General features: G+C 35.4%; 1 protein-coding gene across 1 annotated transcript in view; it reads left to right on the top strand.

The window, feature by feature from the left end:
- PAM (peptidylglycine alpha-amidating monooxygenase) overlaps positions 1-25417 on the top strand; it is a gene marked incomplete at both ends in the record, with an annotated part of 75743 nt that overhangs the window by 40876 nt on the left and 9450 nt on the right. The window contains 7 exons of the mRNA XM_079548911.1: positions 11051-11353; positions 15578-15707; positions 20167-20283; positions 20822-20894; positions 21478-21685; positions 22364-22561; positions 24449-24567. Of these exons, the coding sequence (XP_079405037.1) occupies positions 11051-11353; positions 15578-15707; positions 20167-20283; positions 20822-20894; positions 21478-21685; positions 22364-22561; positions 24449-24567 (1148 nt within the window). The remainder of the gene's footprint in view (positions 1-11050; positions 11354-15577; positions 15708-20166; positions 20284-20821; positions 20895-21477; positions 21686-22363; positions 22562-24448; positions 24568-25417) is intronic.

Here is a 25417-nt window from a genome sequence, read left to right as displayed (position 1 = left end):
CAATTCTTCCTGAGTTAATTTTAAGTTGGATTTCTTAGAAATATAATTCTAAAAATATTTTATTTTTAAGCCCATTTCAGAGCAGAATGAACTAACTGCTTAGTTTGTTCCATAGTTTGTTCCATAGATAGACATACATAGATAAAGTTTTATAGTGACAAGCTATTTCAAGTGCTTGAGCATTAGGTTGAAAATCTTGTTACCAGTGTGTTTTACTGAATTCATTAATGTTTGAAACAAAATGTTTGAAACAAGATCCTGTGTCTAAAATACTTTTTGTCTTTGAAATGTATTTCAAAGGCACATTTCTGCAATCCAATTTTGTTTCCTTAGACCACTAGTTGGTATACATTCTCATCTAACTTGTTTCTATGGAAACAGACTTCTTCATGTTGTCCATTTGAAGTTAGTTGGTTTCCTGATGTAAAATATCAAAATGTGGTAGCAATGAGAGAGTCTTGTTTCATCTTCTCAGCTGTTAGGTTAAGATAAATTCTCCCATCATTTACAGGAGTCTGGCTGAAGTTTTATGTTGATGTACCTCAAACTTCAGTCCTGTTATATCTGTGTAGGCAAAGGAAAAAAGAGATTAGGTTTGGTTTTATTCTCTCCATAGAAAGAAAACTGCATGGCTCTTCCAGAAATATTTTTTGGCACTATAATCACATGAACATGTGATAAAATATGGATGGAAAATTGGGACCTAAAAGTGGTCTTGTCAGCTTTCTTTAGTAACTTTAGTGAGTTACTCAGCATCTGAAGAAGATCTTAATCGTGTATTGGGTCTAAAGTCCAATGGGAGTGGTAGATCCTTTAATGCAACAGCAAGTAAATGATGTGTTAAAGGTCATAATATAAACTTTTATTTATGGTCTAGCATGAAATGCTCATCTTTATGAGATGATCATCTTTTGGGCAATAAAGGATCCAAACTCAGGCTTTAATTAGTTCTACTGCTTAGTAAACTCAGCCTTTAATTAATTTTGCTGAAGTAACTTCATTTCACCTTCCTTAGCTTCAGGTAACTGAAGTGAACTTTGTTACTTTACTAAAAGTGGAATAGTCATGTTGCCCTGGAAATATCAAATCTGGATCTGAAGGGCTAGAGGTAAACTTTGGTGTGCCTACTTTTGATCTGAGCGTTTACATAAAAAGAGAAAAACAGGAAAAAAAAAAACCTGCTGTTTGTAAATATCAGCATGGTAATAATGTTTCCGTAACATAATTATCTAGATATAGGTTTAGTATATGTATTTTGCATGCAGTCAGTTCATTATATTAGTACTTGAGGAGTTACAATTACTTTTATTATGAATTTTTGATTTCATCATCTTTGCTTATGAGAAGTGCATTAATAAATGATGTTTATATACTAGAATTGGCAGTATTCATCTCAAACTGAACCATCATTCAGCTCAAAGAATAAGCTAAATCCCCCTGATGTTAAAATTGAACTAAACTTAATCTAAGTAAAGCTGACCTCATTATATTGTTTCTGAAGCAGTAGTGCAATAGCTTGAGGAGGATAAACTGTTTATGGAAACTTAGTTATAGTTGGAAGTTCAATTCATTTAGACATTTATTCATATTTGAGTGTTTACAGTTCCTGTAAACCTTCCAGCCCCCAGAAAAAAAGCTCGCCACGTTATTTTTTCTTCATCAATACAAGTTAATATAAATTAGATTCAATGGATACGGTACTGAAAAAACTGTTATCTCTTCATAGCATTTTCCATAGCTGTCCCTTTCCTTGTGGGGAAAAAAAAAGTTCTTAATGTGTTTCATTCTAATTGCCCAAGACTATTCCTGCTGTAGCTTGTGGCATACCAGAGACTATGTTTAGATATAAAAGCATAATGCAGCCTAGATTTGTTTTAACACCAAAGCTGTAATACTGCTGCCTGAAAGGTATGTAGGCACAACAGCAGGAATTGTTTCTTAATAACAAGAAGGAACATGCAGGTGATGGTGAATCAAATGTACGTTATTTTAACTATTGGCCCATGGCTTATGAAATGATAGCTCATTTTGTGTGCAGTAGGTTTTGAAGCATAGAAGTCAAATATTTTTTCTGGTAAGGCCAATGTAATTACAGTTAAGCAGTTTGGGGAGAAAAAAAGAGTATTTCTAGACTGGCTTGTACTGAAAATTTGCTTGCAATATATGAAACAAAAATTGGAGTTGACTTTTTGTTTCAGATGTGTGCATACGCATGTACATATTGTTTGCACATGCACTGCAGAGATAGAGACAGGATTTTCATTTCTTTTCTGATATTACTATTTACACTGATACTGAGAGAAATACATCTTTGCTCATGTCTGGCTTAAGGAATTTATAAATTGGAACTGAAAAATAGCTTGTATAATTTTCTGTTGTGTAAAAATCTGAAGTGGAAGACATGGTTGTAATTCTTTTGCTTTCAGTATTGATAGTTTTACTGGCAGTATTTGTTTTTTTTCTTTCTTCATTTCTCATAATTTTGTGACTAACATGAACACAAGTTATTCCAGGATCTCAAATGGTGAAGTTCAATGGAAGGGAATTCAGAATCTCTTTTTGAGCATCCCGTATAAGCTACTGCAGTCTTGGTGGTAAGGTTGTACAGAACTCTCCACAGTATTTCATTGTTTTGGAAATCAGGAAGTATCTAGTGAGTAAAACAGAAAATGATGTAAAGAGTAGAATACATCTTCATAGTATAAGGCAATGTCATGTTATCTTGTAAAATGGGCTTTTATTCCTACTCTAGTCTTTGAAGATCATAGAATCATAGAATGGCTTGAGTTGGAAGGGACTTGAAAGATCATCGGGTTAGAACCTCCTGCTGTGGAAGAGTTGCCACCCATTAAATCAGGCTCTAGATCAGATTGCCCAACCTGGCCTTGAGCACCTCCAAAGATGGGGCATCCACAGCTTCTCTGTGCCTGTGCCAGCGCCTCACCACACTCTGAGTGGAAAAATTTCCCCCTAACATCTAATCTAAACCTCCCCTTTTTTTTTTTTTTTTTTTAGATTAAATCCGTTTCCCTTGTCCTATCACTACCTGCCCATTTGAAAAGTCAGCGTCCCTCATGTTTATAAGCTCCCTGTTATTTCTGGAAGGCTTCAGTGAGATCCCTCCAGAGATTTCTCCAGGCTGAACTAGCTCATCTCCCTCAACTTTTCTTCCTAAGAAAGGTGTGTTCCAGATCTTTGATCATCTTCATGGCCTCTTCTGGACTCACTCCAACAGCTCTACAACTGGCTTGTGCTCAGGACCCCAGGCTACTGTGCAGTGCTGAAGGTGTAGCCTCACAAGGACAGAACAGAGGGAGACAAGTTTCAAGAGAGAAAGTTTCCTTTATGGATGTGTGAAGGACTAGAACAGACATTTTTAGATTAAGGCAAGATATATATGTTTGAGAAATTATTTATATGTTTTCAGTGTTGGGGTGCTTTTTTGGTGCTAAGAGACAAATTTCTGAAATGGTGTATAGAAGGAAAAGTATCTGAATTAAAATTGGCAGAAAACGCTTCTGAGTGGTACTAGGAATAATACTTACGGTTAGAGAATTAGAATTAGGAAGATTCAAAATCTGGAATTCGTTTCAGGGCTACAAGATCCTGCCATAGTTTTTAAATAAAAGATTAGTCTTCTATTAGGTTAAGATAAGAGTATTCATAATCTTTACAAAAGCATCTTCAGCATAGCAGAGAAGAAGCAACAGATCTAAGCAAAAAGTTGCAATTGGTATGGGCTACATGCCTAAGCAGGAGACAAATATAACAAGCGTGGAAAGAAGTCACTTCAACCTGTCTTAACTGTTTTATACTTGGTTTATCTTCTTTGCTTAGATATTTCCTGTAATGCTGAAATAATACTTAGTATGGGATGACTGCAAAAACTGGTAGTAAAGTCATTAATGTGTCTGAGCAAATGGAAAGTAGGCGCTGTATCAGTTTATGAAGAATTCAGAGACATGGTTGTTATTTTCACATTTTCAAATAATTTGTGTGTCTTTTTTAAACTGAAGCATCAGAATTTTAGATTTAAAAACAAAAAAAAAAGGGGGAGGGGAGGAATTAAAGAAAGGAGAACAACTCCTTACTAAACATAATCACATACATGCAGTTCAGTGACAAGAGAAGTATTTACAAATCTGTGCTATGTAGAATAGAAATTTTAGATGAAATTGGCATTCTGTGCTCCTGAATTACCAACTTGTTTAATATCTCACTAAGCACTGCAAAATTGAGTGTAAAAGCTTTTTTATTTATTTCTGTTCATTTGGAAGTAGATGATAAATATATTTGATTGTAGCGAAATGGTTGCTGCTTGTCAGTAACTTAGTACTGCTCAGGAAGGGAGAGGTTAAGGCAATTGAGAAACTAACAAATGTGGCAGTCACTTTTCCTGAAAAATGTATTAGTGGTCATTATTGTTCACAGTCGTGGAGGAATGTAATATTTTGTATACTGAGAATAAAGTTCATCTGTCCTTGAGAAGGGCAAAAGAAGGAAGGGTAAATTTAGGGTAATACATGTCAGCAACAGCTATTCATGACCAAGTGAAAGGCATACTTACGTATCTTTTTTTATTAATATTTCATCAAAAATAATAATAATAATCCTGGCAAGAACATGCAGAAATTCTCCTTGCAGCACTGTTATACTCCATGAGGAAGCATTTTGTTTTGCTTTGAGAATAAACTACTTCCAGTTTGGAGTTTAAGTATCAAATTCTAACTTGATGATGAAGAAACCTCCGTCTGTAACAAAATGTAATTCTTAAGTGAGGATTACTTTGTCATCTTAAGTAACTACAAGGTTAGTTGATGTATTTCTGAAGAGAAAGGGAGAGATGCTTTAAGTTTAACCCTGTGTTTGCTAGTTACAAAATCTAGTGAGCTCTTGGGTTCACAAAAGCTTCGTACATTAACAGATTTTGACAGTTGAATTTAAAGAAAAAAAAAGGAAGTAAAATTGAAGAGGCTACATTTACATCATGATAGTAGTAAAAGCTCTTCTTAGGGATGCATAGACTTAGAATAAGACAGAAAATAACATTACTTCCAACAGAAGCTAATGATGTCTTTTTTTTTTTTTTTTTTTTTTAACCTTTACTTCTACCAGGCTTTCTCTCTTGTAACCTGTTTGTTTATGGCTTGAAAGCAGATAAAGTTTCTGTTCCTCAAATGTGTCAGTTTGGGTGTTCTGTCTCCTAGGGCATAGTGATGGCAACCAACAGTCTTTAGACTAACTTAGCAATTTTCGCTTTCTAATAGCTATACCTCTGCTCCCAGCTCCTTCAGATCCCTTTGGAAAGAAACAACCTTACTTAATAGTAGTTAGTTTTCAGGAAACGTTCTAGTCCTTTCATCAGAATAGCAGGTCAAATCAGTATGAAAAATAATGGGTTATGAACCATTTTGAAAATTATTTTGTTCCATTATCTCAAACTATGTCCACTGTCACCTTAAGCAGGCATTTGATTTTACTCACTTCTGTAATGTCTTTCCAACCTTTCTTCCCCTCTTTTCTACCAGCAATGCTATGTGCTGTTTGCCTGTTTTAGTCATCTTACTGACTTCATGTTGGAACAAAAAAAAAGGCATGTTTAAACAGATACAGAAAATGAAAACTGATTTTATTAAATACTGATACATACTTATTTGACAGGCATTTAGTTACAAGGCCATAGTCACAAAGGTGACGCTGACAGCCACGTTTTGATTTCTTTGTCAGTAAGATAGCTGTTCACCTCAAAGGCACTTCCTCTGATATTGAGAGTACGTACTTTTAACGTAGTACTTAATTATTCCCTGGGATTTAAGGTGAAGTGGTGTCACTACTGCAATACATATTATTTGGACCCTAATTTCACCACTTCAGCTCACTATTTTTGCCAAAACAACAAACTGGACAGTCCTGATAAGACAGAAATATGCAGTTTCAGAATACAAAAGATTTTTTTCGGAGTTAATTAGAAAAACTAAAGCTATCTACGAAGGCTTATCGCTTACTATAATTGTACGACTGAAACAATGAAGTTCAGAAAGAGTATCATTACTGGCTCTGTATCTAATCAGACATGCTCAAAATAAATGTATTGCAAAACAAGTATTCTGGTTTAAAACCACCTGAGCTGAAGCAACACCCTGACCAGCCTTGCGGTAGTGGTCCCTTTTTAGAGAACTGTTTACTAGACTTTTGCTCTCAATTACTTCAATTCTGGTTATTTCTAGGCAAGATTTCGTTGTGTCACAAGGCTTAGTGTTGGAAAGCCTCTTCTGTTTTATTCCTAACAGAAGTTGGAAGTAGCCAGGGTCAAAGTAGGGGGCCTGTCTCAGTAAGGCTACACAGATGTTCTGAGAGAAATGCATGTTTTGGAGATGAGATTTTCAGGCACCCCTGGAATGTTCCTGTCTTTTTTCTAAAATTTGGTAAAGTAAGTTTTCGCCTATATGTCTTAACAGCCATGCATTCAAATATCTTAGCTTGATCTTGCAGCACCGTGGCTAGATCATCCAGATCAGAAACTGGTACTTCCAATACTATGATGGTGCAGCTTAAGAGCCATGGACAGAAATGATGGTAATGGTGTTGAACCGAACAGGACTAAAACCATCAGGATTCTTTCCAGATTGTGGTGGTCAACATGATAAACTTAACATACTAAACTGTTTTGTTATCTTCAACTAATTCAGCCCTCTATAGAGGTCAGGTTCTGTTGCTAGCATCAAACTGACATAGAACTTAAGGTTAAACTTAATTGTTGGGGTTTTTTTTAATTTTATTATTATTATTATTCTGGAGATGTTGGTTTTAACAGCTTCTCTTCCTTTAGAACAGATAGAACTAGTTATTTCTGGCCAGTTATCTCATACTGTATTAGCTAGAAGTAAGTGTCCTGGTAGCTTAAACATAAAAGTGCATGGAAGTATCCTCTCTGAAACTAATACAGTCAGTCAGCTTTCCTGAAACTGCACTGAGTATTGTGAGGAAAAAAATTATTCATGCTAGACTTTGGTTATCTCAACAAGAACAAGCTGTGCCTTCATCCATATTGTCTTCTAGCCATACACAGACACTCTAAAGGTCACGTAGTCTCATCTCAAACAAAACCAAACAAATAATATGATGTATCTTGCTTGTGTTTCTTTCCCACTGAGTGTCTTCAGACAGGCAACATCCTTCAGCTGTTCTGGCTAGTACAAAACAGCTGTGAAATAACGTTAGTTCTTCTGACATTTACTGGATGTTTCTTGCTGAGATCCAACTGTTAATCAGAAAGTCTACGCGTTGCAAGTTATCTACAGTGAATTCTGAATAACTTCTTAAAATGATGCTTCTGCCATATTAGTTGGAGTCTGTACGTGGTTTGTAAAGCTGAGAAAGTCTGGTTCCAGATAATTTAGGGCCTCCAGGCAAATATATGAAATTCAGAGAGAAGTTGGCTACACTTAATAACCAGGAGTCCTCAATGCTTCCCATTCATATTTGCACACATCCTTTCTCCTTCGTAAATACTGTGAGTAGTGAAAAGATGTCAACAAAGACAGCAAGACTTCAGGCTTGCTGTTTATGCTGAGCATATGGAGCTGTTGAGCAGATCTGTAGCATTCGCTTATGTCCACTGGAACCCTGGGTGTAGGGATTTCTTACTTATTCTGTCAAAGAAACTCACTTAGGCTAAAGATTGTGGTTTTTGAGCAGCGTCACTTCACACTGCTTTCACTCCGTGAGGCACACACTTTTTTTATACATTCAGACAGTTCCTAAATACTTTCAAGTACGGTGATTACCATACCCCTCTATAGCACGGGTAGGACTCAGTCTGGAAAATATCTGTAGCCACTGCCAGTGACCTTCTGAAACCCCCACACTCATTACTCTATTGCTGGAATGTCGTTAGCGTCTCTTACAGTTGGTGTGGGAGAAAACTAAATCAACTTATTTGGAGTTGCATCCCTTCCCCTCCTGTGAAGACACTAGAATTATCCTTGAAAACACCTTGTTCTTACAATGATTCTCGGGGCTTTTATTGTTTTTGTGTCAGATTTTGTTGTTTTTTTAGTTCTTATCTTCCGCTGAGCAGCTTTTTGTTTTCTTTTGTGGTAAGATAAGCTAATTTCAGACAAGTAAAATAGAGAGTTTTTCCTACTTATCTCTTTTTTTAATATAAGAAAAATCAAGCAGCATCTGTTTTGGAAAGTCAGTTAATTGTATCAAGTATTGCACATTGGAATAAGAATGTAGCGTCCATGGCAAAAGCAGAAAGCTGGCAGACTGGCTTGTTTGAAAACAAGGAGTGTATTAGTTGTGAGTTAGGAATCTGAAACCTTTCTACGAACTGTAACATATTGCTGTTCTTATTGCAATTGAGATCTACAAGCAAATTAATCGACTGAACTAACTGTTGATACAGAGCTAAGAAGGAACACTAAAAATGCTTAAAAAGGTCTGGAGAAGCACCAGACTTGCTGGCTTGGGAAGGTTGTTGACAGTTGTATCAAAGCATTAAGAATGCTCCCTTTAACATTCAGTCCTCTCCTTTAGAAATTATTGCTTAGAAAAAAGCAGACTTTTTCTTCTATAGGTCTCCTTTTGTCCATTGGTAAAATCAGAATGTTTGTACTTAGGAACTTAGTTTTATTTTTTAAATGGTGGAAATGTAGAGTTAAGGCTAATGAAAACCACCTTAATGCCAAATGCTTCTATATAAAGGAAATTCCAGATACGTTCCCGCATCATCATGAATTCCTGGATGCTTTCAGGGGCTACTGAACCTGATTAAAATAATTATGGAAGTTTCTTAAAGTAAATATGGTATTTATTTGAAATTTCCATTATATCATACTACTTGAATGTCTGTTTGTTCTTACTACTTAGAATCATAGAATAGAATCATAGAATCACTAAGGTTGGAAAAGACCTAAAAGATCACCCAGTCCAACCGTTCACCTATTCCCAATAGCTCCTACTAAACCATGTCCCTCAACGCAACATCCAGTCTTTCCTTGAACACCCCCAGGGTCGGTGATTCCACCACCTCCCTGGGCAGTCCATTCCAGTGCCTGACCACCCTTTCTGAAAAGTAATACTTCCTCATGTCCAGCCTGAATTTCCCCTGGCGTAGCTTGAAACCATTCCCCCTGGTCCTATCACTAATGACACGAGAGAAGAGGCCGACCCCCAGCTCACTACAACCTCCCTTCAGGAAGTTATAGAGAGCAATAAGGTCTCCCCTGAGCCTCCTCTTCTCCAGGCTGAACATTCCCAGCTCCTTCAGCCTCTCCTCATATGGCCTGTGCTCCAGACCCCTCACCAGCTTCGTTGCCCTTCTTTGAACACGCTCCAGGGCCTCAATATCTTTCTTGCAGTGAGGGGCCCAAAACTGGACACAGTACTCGAGGTGCGGCCTCACTAGTGCTGAATATAGGGGAACAATCACCTCTCTGCTCCTGCTTGCAACACTGTTTCTGATGCAAACTTGGATCAACTTGGACTAGTTGAAAGACATTATAATGGTTATGAAGCATTCAGGCTCCATAATTGTATTTGAAGCAAATAGTTCATATTTTTTAAATAACAGTTTTTTTTCTCTTAACTAATTTGCTTTGTTCTTTTGATTTCTTTGAAATTGGCCCTGTTATTTCAGTAATTATTTTCTGACAGGAGTTTTCACCTGGGATACTCCATTTGCAAGGACACTGAGTAGAATGCTACTCAAAATCATTGAAGTAGGACTGTTTATAAATATGACAGATCCTCTTAAGGATGTTTTCAAAAGACATAATTTCCAGGGTGCGAGTGGTGGTTTCTGATTCTGATTTCTTTCTGAAAGCTGTAATAGTTATAGTTTTTCTTATCTAAATAGTATAATTTTTTTATCCTGTGATGTGTATGAAATAATGCAAATTTTTAATCATGAGTTATTTTTTCTTAAAATGAAATAGAGTCGTAGAAATTGTTTGAATTGGATCTGTGTGCATATTGAATATTTCTTTCTGTTCAAGTCATGTAGCTTCTGTTGTTCATAACAGAACTGATGGTAGTTTCTGAGACTTGTTTACACAACTCTCAAACAAGCTGGGTACCTCCTGTTTAGTAGGATATACATTTGTCATCATTTTTATTAAATTCTACCAAAAAAAGTTGAAAATGGACTTCACCAAAACAGTTGGGTTTGGCTTGAGTATTTTGAAAAGATTGTTCCTGTGGACTTTGCATACTTAATTTTGGGTTCTGGAATTTAGTGAAATACTTAAGACAACTGTACCAATGACTGTAAATGGGAAAATACTGTTCTCTGAATTACTAGCTGAATCTATGGCTGAAGTCCATTCTTATGGTGTAGGGAACCTGCTTTGGCAGGGGGGTTGGACTCGATGATCTCTGGAGGTCCCTTCCTACCCCTGCAATTCTGTGATTTGCAGGGAGGAGAAGGGCAAGACCCAGACTGAATTAGTATAGGAATATTTAATAGACCACTCTGTGTTTCAGTTATAAGTCTTCTTTCTGCTATGTGCTATGTGGAATCTGTTTGCAGTTATGAAGCTTTATTCTCTTTCAGACTAAGCTTCTTATGTGGTGACAGATTTCAAAAGAATGTATTTTGGCGTGTATTGTGACTGTGTGTTATTCTCTTTACAAGTGACTAACTATAGAGTTTTTACACCTCTGTTATATAAAAACAGAGTAAGTCAGCAGTGACCTGCAAAGGTAATTGCTCAAATCTAGATAAATAATCTTATAATTATATACATCCCTTTTCTTTTTCCCAAGGGCATACGTACAGGAGTAATGAGTATTGGATGCCAGAATGTCAGGTATAAGTAGACTTCTGTGTGCAAATGAGAGATTATAATGAATTGGCATCAATTTTTCATACCACAGGATTGGCTCATTGAATTCCTGAGACACAGTTCCCTCCAATGCTGCTACTGGCAATGACTGTTTGAATAACTATGTTACATGTGCTTTGCTGAAATTTTCTAAAACTGATCTGTTATAATTGTTGTTTTGGGTTTTTTTCCTCCTCTCCTCTTTTCTCTTTTCTGTACAGGTGATTTCTATTCTCTGCTTTCCAAGCTGCTAGGAGAAAGGGAAGATGTTGTTCACGTGCATAAACAAAACCCTACAGAAAAGGCAGAATCAGATCTTGTAGCTGAGATTGCTAATGTAGTCCAAAAGAAGGACCTTGCCAGAGAGATCACAAATCATGAGAGGGACAGTACTGTTCTTGTCAGAGACAGAATTCACAAATTTCACAGACTAGAGTCTACCTTGAGGCCACCAGAAAACAAACAGTTTCCTTTACAACAGCCTAAGCATGCTGAGGGAAGCTGGGAAAAAGAAAATACAGGAGGTGGGTTAGGGGTTAATTTTATACAGTGAAATGCCATTTAAGAGCTGTGATCCACATTAGCAAATCTGAAGGGAATATCAGTTGATACTTGGAAGTATTTTATATAGCAGCTTTCCTAATTGTGGAAATGTTCTGCCTTATTTTAAGAGGGGTTTCATTGTTTTCTTTCCTCTCCATATGTGAAAAACAGTACTGGTACTGTTTGGATTGTAGAGGTTGTTTTCCAGTTTAAAAGATTTTGTATCAATAATGCTAAAACTGGCTAAAACCAAAAGTACATGCTAATCACAGAGAGTGAGGAGTTTTCTTAATACATTTAATTACTGTGAAGTAGTCACTGAGATAACTGCTGTACTTTAATTTTTTTGATTTATTTGGTTTGTCAGACACAAGATTTTTGACATTCACTGCTGTAATTCTATTGGCTGCTTTTTCCCTCATTCCAAAAGAGTTGCAGTTAATAATGAAAAAGTCTTCAGAAGTAAAATATTCATTACAAATTGGCTTTGGCTATCCTAATATTTCTGCACAGGCCGTTGCATTATACTAGGATTACAATTAATTCCCTTCAGGTTTCTATGACAGCAGAAACCTTAGAAGTGTTGTGTTTGTTTTAGTTGCATTTTTGTCTGTGTGATTGTGCTTAGTTTTGCTAATGTGGAAAGCCAGATAATGCAGCATGTAATCAGTATCTTATTTAAAACAAAACAAAACAAAAACTGGTATGTATGCATGGAAGTCATCTGTATGCGTAAGTTGCAGCAGCACATGCTTGCTTTTATGTTGCAACAACAAACTTGATGTTTCAAAGCACTGTTGTATACAATTATACATCATTCATTTGATTCAATATTTCTATTCAAAATGTAGTGTTATGTGAGCTTTTGTTACAGTCAAATTCAACACAGTTTAGGTATGTATTAAAAGGAAAGCCAAAGCTAGAGACTTTCCAGTGTTCTCTTATTTCAGTTGGTTAAATGAAAGCCTTGTCAAAGTATTAGCATAGAGGGCAAAAAAAAAAACAAAAACAACAGGATATTGTCACTTGCCTAACAAGTTAAATGTGATTCCATAAGCAACAGTGGAGTTAAATTATTGGAAGGGTAGCATGCATATATCTGCAAAACCATTTTGTTAACTTCAAAATGATCACATGTGATGTGTAGAAGGAAAAAGACTGGGATAAATCTTTATTTTAACTGATTCAGGTGAAAGAGTGTCAGTGAAGTGAATAAATGCCTTATTCACAGCACCATGTTATGGCATTAATTCTGACTGTAGAAAGTGTTTTCTCTGATACTTTAGTTGCTCTGTATTTATCTGAGGGGAATATGTTGGCAGAGCACTAGTAAACGCACTTCTAAAAGTTGCAATTCCGAGATAAAGCAAAACTGAAATGATGTTAGCGTTCTTTCCCATTGTTTCTGACTGCTAGTTACAGAAATTCTGAACAGCAGAAGCTGTCAGCGCCATCTTTTGGTAAAATATTTAGTGCAATAAAGTCTTTAATCACATCCAGATTTTTGGATCTATGTGTACTAGAAAACAGAACCTTGCTTCTGTGACGGTTTTTTTTCTCTAATAGAGAAAGAAGATTTAAGGCTTTAAGTTGTGATGATTTAATGAAAAGAAACATTGCACCCTTCATAAAACTGTTATATTGAATTTAAAAAATTCTGCTTGTTAGAAGACTGTGGCTTCTGCGAAATTACAACATCCATTTCATTTAACTGCTTAACCAGAATTGTAAAAATTTAATATTTTTAGTCTTGCCAAATGTTCTATTTTTTTAACATGTGACTGATGTGAAATCTCTAGTGACCAGGTAAGTAAGGTTGTTGTAATTATTATGTCTATAAGCTTATGCCACTGCTGTTCCTGCACTGTTATATTATTACTGTGTGACTGTTCATTGGTCAGTCATGTTGTACTGCATCACTGCAACAGCACAATTGCATCTCCTAATTGTAGCTTACAGCATAATTTTCCAGTTTTAAAAACTCCTTTTAGAGCTCTTGTTTACATTTGTCAAAATGTAGATAAAAACTATGGTCACGGAGAGTAAATGAAGTGAATGAATAAAATTCATAAAGTTAAGATCTGCCAAGGGTTTACAGAGAGTAAGATGTAATTTTACTGATAAATAGAGGCTTCACCCTTTCAATTTTAGGGAAGTTAGAAGCTGATTTGCATTTTGGAAGTCTGTTTAATTCTTAATAATGTTACTGAATCAGAAGAATTGCCATTCAGATGTTCTGATCCTCAGTTTAGAAGTCACATTTACAACAAAACCACTGATTGTTGTATAGCTGTATTTTTAAGTTATTTTAATGGGTATAAGTCATGGCTTGGTTTCATACGTAACTGGTTGTGGGTGCTTTTGTAGGGAATTAATAATAGTTTCAGATGTATGTGAATTTAGCATGCAAGCTTTTGTAAGAAAAGTGAGTTCCCTTTTGGATACACCTTTTTACGAGGGCTTCCTGTGTGAAACAAAGGAAAAAAAAAAAAAAACAAAAAAAACATAATAAATGAATTTTGAAAAAAAGTAAGAAAATGCAATTTCTTGTGATTAAGAATATTTGGAGTCATTTTCAACCTAAATGATTCTATTATTTTATTGGTTTTATCTATCAGCAATCTTTTAGCCTTTTAAAAAGGACAACAAAATTTTGTATTTTGCAATACATGACTTTTGAGAAACTGAATTTTACAAAGACCAAAATGTATGTTTCTGTGTTTAGACTTGCAGATGTTCTAGATTTTTTTTTTTTTTTTTTTTTTTTTTTTTTTTTAAGTCTTAGTGATCAAGAAACATCAAAACATTAAACATGCATAAGTATGGGATGGACAAGTGGCACTGGATTTGCATCCTTTCATTCCTTTTGAAACCCTAGTGTCCTGGTGCAGGCGAGTGTACCTCGCACTGTGCCTGCTGTTAATGATCAGTACTGTACAGAGGTGCTGTGGATTTTTTGAATGTGTGTAATTTTTTTCTTCACAGTTCTTTTAGCTTGAAGCTTTTTTTTTTCTAGACTAAAACTACTGCAGATTAGGATATAATTTGTTTCAGAATTTCATGGTTGATTGTGTTCACAGCAGATGATGACTGTCCTAGATTTGCCTTAGTTTCTCTGTAACCTACTCTGTTATCTAAAGCTGCAAAGATAAAATTGCAATAAATATCAAGATATGTTTGCAAAGGTAAAATATATGTCTTAGTTAGGTTTCAGCACTATTTTTCTTTTTTCCTGGAGTAGATTGTAGAAGGTTGTTTTCTGTCCTCTGCACCTCTTCACAGTATTAAGGGAAGTGGGTGTTATGGTTGTCAGGTTGAAGAGGTTGGGCTTTGTTGGGCTTTGTGTCCCATCTCATTTTTTCTTTCATAATGCAGCAGCAATGCAAACCAACCTCTTGGATTTCATATTAAGCACTTTATCTGTGAGAAATTAATTTTCTTAGTCAACACTCTGCAATTTTTCCAATTTTTTTTCTGCCTTTAATCACTCAATTTTTACATACAACATAGGTTAAAGCAAACTTCTTTTTATATTTCTAATTTTAATCTTAGTTATAGCTATGTTTTTCTTTCTTCTTCACTGGGGAGTTTTACGATTTAAGACAAGTGTAGGAAGTATCCTTCTTGTTAGTAGTGTTCACTTGCTTAATTCCTGTACTTTTGATTTAGTATGAAGATCAGATTTGTGTTACTTAAAAACTGCTCTGCATTTGTTCTTAAACAGTGTCCTAATTCATAAACAGTGATAGATATTATGCCCCTTTGTTTCTTTCATCAAACTTAGATATCCGTTTCCTATTCATGCCTGTAATGTACATTAAAAATATTTATGTACTATAATATATATATAATTTTATATAATGATTAACAGTTGTGTATTTCTGTAATTGATCAGTGTTAGAAAGTATTTACAGAGCTCCTCAGACATCTAGAATCTGTGTAGCTATATGCTTATAAGGCACAGAAGAATGAAGTCAGTAGAAGTCTTGAAATATCTGTGTTCCTGCAAATAACGGATACCAGTGTTTGTGCATGCTTTACTGCAATAAAATTATGCTTGGAATTGAATTGCAGTGTTTTCATGAAAATTATGCATGTAAGGTAATATTCATACAGTATCAAACACTCCTGTTTACCAATTTGATTTTGTTTTGTTTTTGTTCTTATAAATACACTGCATTAATGTCTTTTGTTTCTTTGATCAGATTTCCACATAGAAGAGGCTACGGAGTGGTCAGGGTTAGACCTTAAATTAGGCCAAGTTTCTGGTTTGGCTCTGGACCCTGAGAACAACCTAGTTATCTTCCACAGAGGTGATCATGTTTGGGATGAAAAGTAAGTAGATCCTTTGCAGAATTACATGTTAAAAGATCAAATTGGTGTATGCTGTTTGAGTATCTTCTTTAAGAAACAAAGTAGATCCTTTTCTATTTAAGATTCAGCTCTTTGTACAGATCCTTTGCTATTTAAAATTCAACTCTTTGGCTGAAAGTGCCTTGAGGAGACTCAGAGCTTGTGACTGACAAGTGTCATTTATGGGGTTGCTAGAGCTTTGGACAACAAGAACATTTCTCTAAGGATTAAGATCATTGTACATTTGGTTCCAAAACTGCATGCCCAAATTAGTGTGATCTTAATTATTCCTGCTTCTCCATGTTGTTGTCTGGATTAACTAGCCTGGGAGAATTATATTTTAGTAAGATTTACTAAATGTAGAGCTAGTTTTGGTTCATCTGGATTGAGTGCATCTGTCTCTATATCCACTGGGGCCAAAAAAAATTGATTGTTAAAGAGAACATGCTCAGTTCACGCTCAATAATGAAATTTTTTCATTACTGACTTAATTAAAAACTAGTGCAATCTCAAAAAGAGAAGAAAAGCCATTCTTCTAGTGTTTAATATACCCAAAAATACATAATCTAAGGACAGAACATTCCAAATAGAGTATGGTGGCCCTGTTTATATAATGCTGCCTTTCACTTTTATTTTTATTTATAGTTTAGGAATCCCTGCAAAACCTTTACACCATTATCAGTGAATTCTAGAGTTTGACATTGGACACTGTGTGGAAAAAGTCAGCTTCAAAGAATTATTGTATCTGCTAGCTAAGCACTTCATTCGATATTGTTAGGTTTCCTTTTGCAAATGAAGTGCATTCATTTTTAGTTCATCTTCTTATGACTTCTTATTTCTGCTGCTTCTTTATTGTCCCTATCAGTTACCATGTTTCAAAGTTCAGAGGCCTAATATAATCAATACTCCTTTGTGTAATAATTGTGTCATTCCTGTCGCTTTTAGATGTGGAGGATAAGAAATTAACTCAGAAATTAATGTATTTAGTAGGAAATACATAGGTAATTGAGTATATATTTTTCTTTGCAAATCTTAAACATGATCAATGGAACCTGAAAGCTCAGAATTTTTCTATTTTAGTGCATAGTACAGGAACAAATTTTAAAAAAAAAAAAAAAAATCTGTGCTATTAGAAACTGCGCAAGTGTTTCCAATGCGTTATTAATATATGCCATAAAAGCTGGATTCTTGATCAACTAAATATAGCTGAATGAATGCTTTGTGCTGTGTTGTAAGGCAGCCTTAGTCTGCTTTTGGAGCACAGTTATGCAATGTCAAGTCCTGTAATATAGTAGCAGTTTTTTCAGTGGCTCTTAGCTCTTTCTTGGCATAGTTTAAAAAATACAATAATAATAATTCCTCTAAATTATTCATGTTCTCTTACCACATACTGTTTTCAGTTTAGTCTTTCATGCTGTGTGTGCAGTGTGCAATTCAAAAAGATGGAACTATTCACCTGGTTGAGCAATTAATCATTTGAAAGCTTTTGGTTTTCGTGATGAAAAAATGTGAGTAAATGATAGAGGAAAAAAAAAAAAAAAAAAAGAAAGAAAGAATATAGAATCTTTCTTGAACGTTTATTGCATTCCTGACAACGTAGTTAGATTTAATTTAGTCTGGATATTGACTAAGAATAGAGCTCTGCATTGTACTTTCAAGGGTTATGAGGTCAGGTGATCTGTCTAAGCTTAATACATAGCATGCCAGAAAGACACTAGATGTGGTACTAAATTGTTTATGTTAGTATGAAGCGTCCAGCTGAGAAGCAGAAAAATAGCTGTGAAATTGGAGTTTGAAGTTAGAAGTTGTGACATTCAGCATATTTTAGTTGTCCTTTGATATGAAACTGCAGAATCTACTAGAAAACAATGATGGGAGCAGAGCAATATAATGTTTAACAATAAGGTGTTCTTTTGTTTGTTTTTTTTTTTTTAATATTTTTTTATTCCCATTTATCAAATAAAAAAGAAATGCTGACTACCTTGTAAAATGGTCTTAAGCCCTAGGAAGAGTGGCTCTGTAGCACACCAGTCTAACTCCTAGAGAAGAATATTTTACAGGGAGAAGATGCAAGAAATTCCATTCCATATCCTCATTTCAGCGTTCACTAAGCTTCCTTTGCTGAAAATACTGTACAGTCTCATATTTATGCTGAAACCACTCATTTCCCAGAAGAGCTGAGTAGTTATTAACAGGGAAAGCTTAGAATTCTGGGCAGGGCTGTTTCTAGGATCCAGAATAATAATCAGGAAAGTTGATAGTTTTTTAAGCTGTCTAACTAGTCAGTTAGAGATAGAATCTTTTTTTCTTCTTGTTGTTGCTGTTGTTTTCATGGAATGCGTACCCTCACTAAGATTCTCTTCTGTGATTAGCTGTGCTGATTAATACTAATAGTGTCCACTGAGCTTGACCTTCAGCTGTTTTCACTTGTATCCATTAATGTGGGTGCAACTAACACATTTTAGCAAAGATAAATAGGTAGCAAACAAACATCCATCATGCAGCTGTGGAAGGCAGGAATAAGATTGTTGGCCCCAAACCTATGTCTTTGCATTCATGCATAAAGATATAACGTTAGCCAAGTATCTTAGAAACTGCTGTGCTGCTGCCAAGCATTAGCTCTGTCTGTCCAGTGTTGCTTTTCCAGTGGTCTTCTGTGCCTGCAACAAAGTCTTAGGAGTATCAGGACTTTGGGCCCCTGCCATTTACTGAAGTTAGCCAATGTGAGTTGGGCCTTTTTGGGAGACTTTGTGGGTTTGTTCTTTTTATTTTTTCTTTAACCTGGAGTGTTGTATGTGAAGATGATAAAGGGACTGGGATATACCCTTCTGTGAGGCAGCTGGGAAGGCTGGTGGAGATCTCGTCAATGTCTATAAATACCTGAATAGAGAGTGCAAAGGGGACAGAGCCAAGCTCTGTTCTGTGGTGCCCAGCAGCTGGACAAGAGGCCGTGGGCACAAACTGGAGCACAAGAGGTTCACTCAGATCGTCAGGAAGCACATATGTGCTGTGTGGGTGGTGGAGCGCTGGTACAGGTCCAGGCTGTGGGGCCTGGAGACCTTCAGAAGCTGCCTGAACATGGGCACAGGCACCCTGCACTGTGTGGCCTTTCCGGAACAGCTGTTGGACCAAAAGATGCAGAGGACCGTGCCAACCTCAAATATTCTGTGATTCTGTGCATTTCAACATAATGTCTTGGCAAAGTGTTCAGGAAGGGCTCTGCAGAGAGTTCTAGTAACATTTTGTTCATGATCATTTCCAGCTAACGGGATATATTGATTTTTGTCAGCAGATAAATAAGTAGCAACAGATAGTCAGCGTACATAAAGATGATATCTAAACACTATTTTTTTTTTAATCCTAGTCTATGTATAAACTTGAATGCATTATTTTACAGGTTTTTCTGGTTACAAATGAAGCTGGTGTTGCTTTTCCACAATACAAATTCTAGACATATGAATATTTAATATTTTGGAGAGACTAGGCTGTTAGGACTATGGAATTTAAAGCCTTAATAGCTATATTCATTATCTTGTCTGTGACTACGAGATATATTCTTGTTTACCAAGTTGCATCAGTCATGTCTGGGTTTTTCTTAGGGGGATTAAAAATGGTCTTAAAAATATAAGGCAGGAGGGCAGAGCACGTCATTTATTAACATTTTTTATCCATAATCTAGTACCATTTTTTAACATTCATATCTAAATTTTGTTGATAGAATTTTAATGAAGGTTAACAGAGCATCTGAAGGCTGAATGCATTCAATTTGAAGTGTTGAAGGAATAGCCAGCTTCTCTGTAGGAATACAAAAAGCTGATTATTATTTTCTTTACGCATCGTATGGTAGTTTTATGTCTGGAACATTAATCAGTTCTGGTTTTTAATGTCCAGAGTACATAATAATGTTATAATTGTTTAAATAATTTTTTTATTAATAAATTCTATTTACTTTGAAAATTCTGCGTGGAGCTTTGCAGGTAAGATATATATGTATGTATACATTACACTGGTTCATTCTGGTAATTATGCCCTGGTGATTTACTGTGTTTGTACGTAGACTGCATTGTTTTTATTTGCCATGGCAAAGAAAAAAGAAAAAAGAAAAAACAACAAAGCCCAATAACAATTAAAAAAACTCAGAAGGCTTTTTGGTTTGCCAGCTTGCTCTAGAATTATCTTTAGTTGTTGCTGAGTTGGTTGTTTGCTCCTTGAATTAGGATGTCATAACCTTAGTAGGAAATGCAGATATCCTAAATTAGAACTCCTAGGATCATAAAATAATAAAATAAGACAACAATAATACAGTAAGAAAATAAAAATTAAAAAAAGTCAAGTAACCCGCACTGCAATTAAAATACAAAACCTGACTTTAAGTTTCGTGTGTCCTGGTCCCCAATGGACTGTTCTAATACTGGCTTTGTATTCCAATGTTTTTGTTTAGTTCTTTCGACAGCAAATTTGTTTATCAACAAAGAGGACTTGGACCGATCGAACAAAACACAATTCTTGTTCTGAATCCAAGTAACGCAAAGCTGCTGCGTTCCACAGGCAGAAATCTGTAAGTTTTGTGGTTTGTGTGGATTTTGTTGCCCTTACTAATAGAACTACTAACATTTCCATATATTTGAGTCCCAAAAGTTGCCAACCCATTTTCACATGCTTGTTTTGTATTGCATTGTGTGATTGTAACCTCTGGAATTTCTTAAACAACAGAAAAATCAGCAAATGATCTAATTGTTTACCTTCTTTATTACATCTGCTTTCTACCAATTTATTTCATTTAACCTACCAGACAGATTAGCAGAAATGCAGTGTTGTTTGTTTTCTTTAAAGTCATCAAATGTTAGCCTGACTGAGAATGCAGAGATAAAGTGACTTCCAGATTTGAGACATTCTTGTGAAGAAAATTCTGTACTGCTAGATAAATATTTTTCTTTTTTGTGGAATGCCAACAAGTTATTAGTAGAGCAGTACTTTATTAATTTTTTTTAGTGTATTGCTATTTCATGATTAAAAAATGAAATCTGCAAATCTACTTTACATCATTATTCTCAGAAGAAGTTTTTAGTTTGATTCTTCTGTATTTATGCTTGCAGATTTTATCTACCGCATGGCTTGAGTGTAGATAAAGATGGTAACTACTGGGTCACTGATGTAGCTCTCCATCAGGTACGTTTGTGAAGCTGTAATAACTGAACATTAGTATTTTGCCATTATTGTTTATTTGCTTTCTGTGAGATTTATGTGAACTTATGATATAAGCTATTTATATAAGGTCTGTTCATATATATATATATAAAAAAAATAATAAATTGAAATATATTTATATAAGGTCTGTTAAGACAAGCATTAAGAATGTGCCCACAGAAATAGATCCCTTTGACCTTCATGGAATATAGTTGTGTGTGGGGTAACTTGAGTGTAGTATTCAGAAGTGGAAATACCCGTTTTTAAAAAGTGATTCTTTCAAAAGAAGGCAGCTTTTTCTGCTAAATCTTTGCTAATCAGCTTTCTTGTGAATGGCAACTGTTTTGTTTGCTGTACTCATGGGAAATTTGTGTTAAAAAATTTCTCAGAATCAAAACTATTATAAAGCTGATGGTAGATGTCATAATCAGAATGTTAAGGTTGTATTTAGTATATGCAGTTACTTTATGCAGAATAATACATACACTTTCTATTGGCAGTTCCCCCTCTTCTTATTTCACCCTCCATAGTTGAAACCTCTTCTCCTTTCCCTTTGGCTAAAAAGGTTTTCAAACTGGGTGTGGATGCAAAAGAACCGTTGCTGATCCTCGGAGTAGCTCTGCAGCCAGGCAGTGACAGCAGTCATTTCTGTCAACCAACCGATGTGGCTGTGGATCCGGTCACTGGCAGCATTTATGTGTCTGACGGCTACTGCAACAGCCGCGTCATTCAGTTCTCTCCAAATGGATTGTACATCATGCAGTGGGGAGAAGGTTAGAATGCTTGGTACTTCTGTCATCAATTCATGTTGTCATGAACTGCGAAACTGCTGGCATTGTTACTCTCATTTAGGAAAAAAAAAAATTGTAAGGTTCTGTTACCATCATATGTTGAAGGCCTCAGTTGATTTTTTTTTTTTTTTTTTTTTTTTTTTTTTTTTTTCCCTTTATCATTGGGTTCCAATTTTCTCCTGTTTATTCCACTGTGGAATTGTGTTGTTGTGGGTATCTGTATTTTTACTAAATACAGCAGCCTGTTAGCACGTATTTAGCATAAGTGTTAGTGTGTCTTTTTGTATCAATAAAGTGTTCTGACTTTCAAAAAAAAAATAAGCAACTTTTTAATAAAAAAATGATCAAATTGCTTAAGCCTTCACCATTTTTCTAAGACTTGTGACATTATCTCACCCATTTTAAGTTACATTTCAGCCTGACTGAAGAATCAGAGTAAGGTTTACCAAATATTGTAGAGGAATAGATACGGATTTGGATTTTACAAAGTTAATATTGAAGATAATCACATCTTCCCTGAATGAGTAAAACTACTTGAAGAATGGAATAATGCTTCTTCTTTTCCCAGTGCTTTGTTGCATTATGTGAAATATTATTAGAAACAAAACTGACAGTTTCATTGTGTACCTCAACAGATGTTGTGGATATTTTGTTTTGCAGAGACTTCAGGCAAAGCCGGACCTGGACAGTTTCACATCCCTCACAGCTTAGCTCTGATCCCTGAATTGAGTCAGCTTTGTGTTGCAGACAGGGAAAATGGTCGAATTCAGTGCTTCAGATTAGAAACTGGGGAGTTTGTAAGAGAGATAAAGCACAAATCGTTTGGAAGAGAGTTGTTTGCTGTTTCATATTCTCCAGGTAATTCTTTTTCCTGTTCTTGAGATTTCAGGTAGTAGTTGTAGGATTGCCAATATGTCACAATACGTAAAATAATATTTTATGGAGTTCTATTATGTATCTTCAGCCAGATATTTATTCTCTTTCAAGGTGGTGTTGATGTAATGGAAAATTTTAGAGCTGTCTGTTTTTCCAATTTGCAGGAAGGGAAGCTTGCATAAATCTCTGCTGCTGAGAAATGACTGATTAGGCTCCCTAAATGTGATGTCAACAAGTAGATTATACTGTTTGCTTCCTGGTGACTGCACAGTCAATAATTCGTTAGAAATTATGTTTTAAAATATTCATTTCAAGCTCCATTAAGAAGAGCAAACTATAGAGCTTCCAAGCCATCAAGAAAAGTGTTGAGTTTCTCAAAACAAAAAATCTGAAAGCACATAGTTCTAATTTAAAAGTTGTAGGATTTACTGTTGATATTTTATGAAATTTGATGAAATACAATTACTGTATTAAGGTTTTCAATGAGATTATTAAAACCAATACCAAAAGTAATAGAAATGTTAAGAACTGGACTAGGAATTTTGGAATGTCTGACCCCTGACTCTCTAGTTGATATCAGATTTAATACTGAGTTTATCTCTGTTTCATTTTCCAAGAATTTAACAAATGCTGTTCAAGTTGAGATACTCGATGTGTAAAGCCCACTGCTGTTTCTGGCAGTGGCAGCAGGAGATGTGTTCTAGGGAGGGAGTGCAAGTCATCTGCATTTTGCAGACTGCTCCTCTTTTTCTCCCCACACACCCACAACTACTTTGTCTTAAATGTGGTAGGTGATAACTTTTGACTTTGTATTCATAGTCTCTATCTATAAACCTGTTGCCCATGAGTTTTTCTAATAGTTTTTTGAGATGCAGACAGTTAACCATCACTCAGTATTCAACATGGGGGCATGACTTCTTACCTAGTGGCAAACTTGTCCTCCTTTACTAATGTTCTTCCTGTTGTTGCTTAACATTCTTTTGAAACTGACTGCCGCTGCACATGCTGCCAAAGATTTCAGAGACCTTTTGTGGTTGCTCTTTGATCTTGAGCTGTCACTGTGAGTTCCAATCAAAGCTTCACGTATATAAGATCTAGATTTTTTTTTTTCTCATAGCAGCAACACCCTGCAGTTGCCTTTGAAGCTCTTCTGCCATCTGTTTGACAATTCAATAAAAAGTCTTTCCAGATGCTTTTCATATCAACACATAACCATTGCATGGAATTCAGTGTCTTCCTCAGTCTGGAAGCGTGGCTGTTAACAGAGCTAGATGACACAGTTTGGCTTGAGTTATTTAATTTCACATTTGACTTCCTTCTTAACTTCAATAGATGGCATCCATGCCTAGAGTCTTTCTAACCTCCAACTTTTCTAAAGCTTTTTATGTATCTCCTTGAAGTTGAACTGGATTCTCTGCATCTTGGATACAAAAAAAAAATTGTGTGTCAGAATCCCCCCAGCATACTCAGCAGTGAGAAGTAACCAGTATTGAGCTTCCTTTTTCACATCCTTGTGGTCCCACTGGTTGCCTTTTTGATTCTCTGTTTAAAAGTTTTTATTGCCAGAGTAAACATCCATATTAAAGCATGATTTCTATTTTTTCAACTCTTCTACATTCCTGCTTTTGTTTGCCCAATCTGTAAAATAGTGTTCTTCATTCTTGTCATTTATACATTTCCAGTTCTTAAATGATAAAATTTTGCCCATTGACACCTTACTTAACTTCTCTATTGTTACTTAGTTTCCTGTTGAGTTACCTCTGTCTCTGCCAGCCTGACAGGTTTTTTCATGTATATTATCTATTATCATTGATCTGCTCTGTAGTTTGCAATGTGTGGGTTGTTACAGAAAATCCAATGTTGTTGCAGGTGGTCTGCTCTTTGCAGTTAATGGAATGCCTTATCCTGGAGAGTCAGAACCAGTGCAAGGATTTGTGATGAACTTCTCTACTGGAGAGATAATTGATAGTTTCATTCCACTTAGAAAGGTAGAGTATTGTACAGAGTTCCTGGTGTATACTTACATTCAGGAGATTGTTGACAATGTTCTACTTCTGCAACTTATGGAAGATTATTATGTTATTATTGTAGAAAATGTATTTTTTCCAAATGTATGATTTTTCAGAGGAGTTTTTCGTAATAAGCTTGGTAAGGAAGCTGAATTATCAGGTCACACTCAAAAATTATACTACCGTCAATGTAATCTCTTTGGTTAACACCATCAGTTAAGATAAGTTTAATTTATAGCTGGCAGAAAGTTATTAAAACAAATATAAAAGAAAGATAAAGGTCCAGAAATATTCATACAGTTACATGCTAGTAATATGTCTGAAAGAAAATGGTACTCCTAAGCAGAAATAAAATTGAACATGGTTCATGGTTGCTTCCTCCCTTTGCAGAAGATTAGTGTAAAGACTAAATGGCATTTATACAGTATTATGAAAAATTAAAGTAAAACTGTTGATTGTAGATCACCTTAGACTAAAGAATGAATGTCAAGATTCCCATTTGTAATTGGCATATACGCTCTGATTTGCAGTCCAGTTTCAAGTGATGCTAGAGAGAGAGATTTATTCCTGAGTATAGCAAATTGTTGTGCTGCCTACAGACTCTAACAAATACTGAATGTGTGGACTTGTAACTAGGATTCATTATTTCTGTATAAACACACATAGGAAATTTTGTCATAACATTAGCACATCAGTAGTCCTTCTGAGGATTTTTTTATCTAATGGCTTTCAGCAATGTGTTCATTTATAATTGCCAAAGTATTTTCATTATTGTCTTGAGAATCAATATGTATTAGATTGTTTCAAGTATTTGTGCAGTTACAGATTT

The sequence above is a fragment of the Tetrao urogallus genome (genome assembly GCF_951394365.1).
Source record: "Tetrao urogallus genome assembly, chromosome: Z".
In the NCBI taxonomy this organism is placed as follows: Eukaryota; Metazoa; Chordata; class Aves; order Galliformes; family Phasianidae; genus Tetrao; species Tetrao urogallus.
The sequence above is the reverse complement of the archived record's forward strand: the minus strand, read 5'-3'. Positions and strand labels throughout refer to the sequence as shown.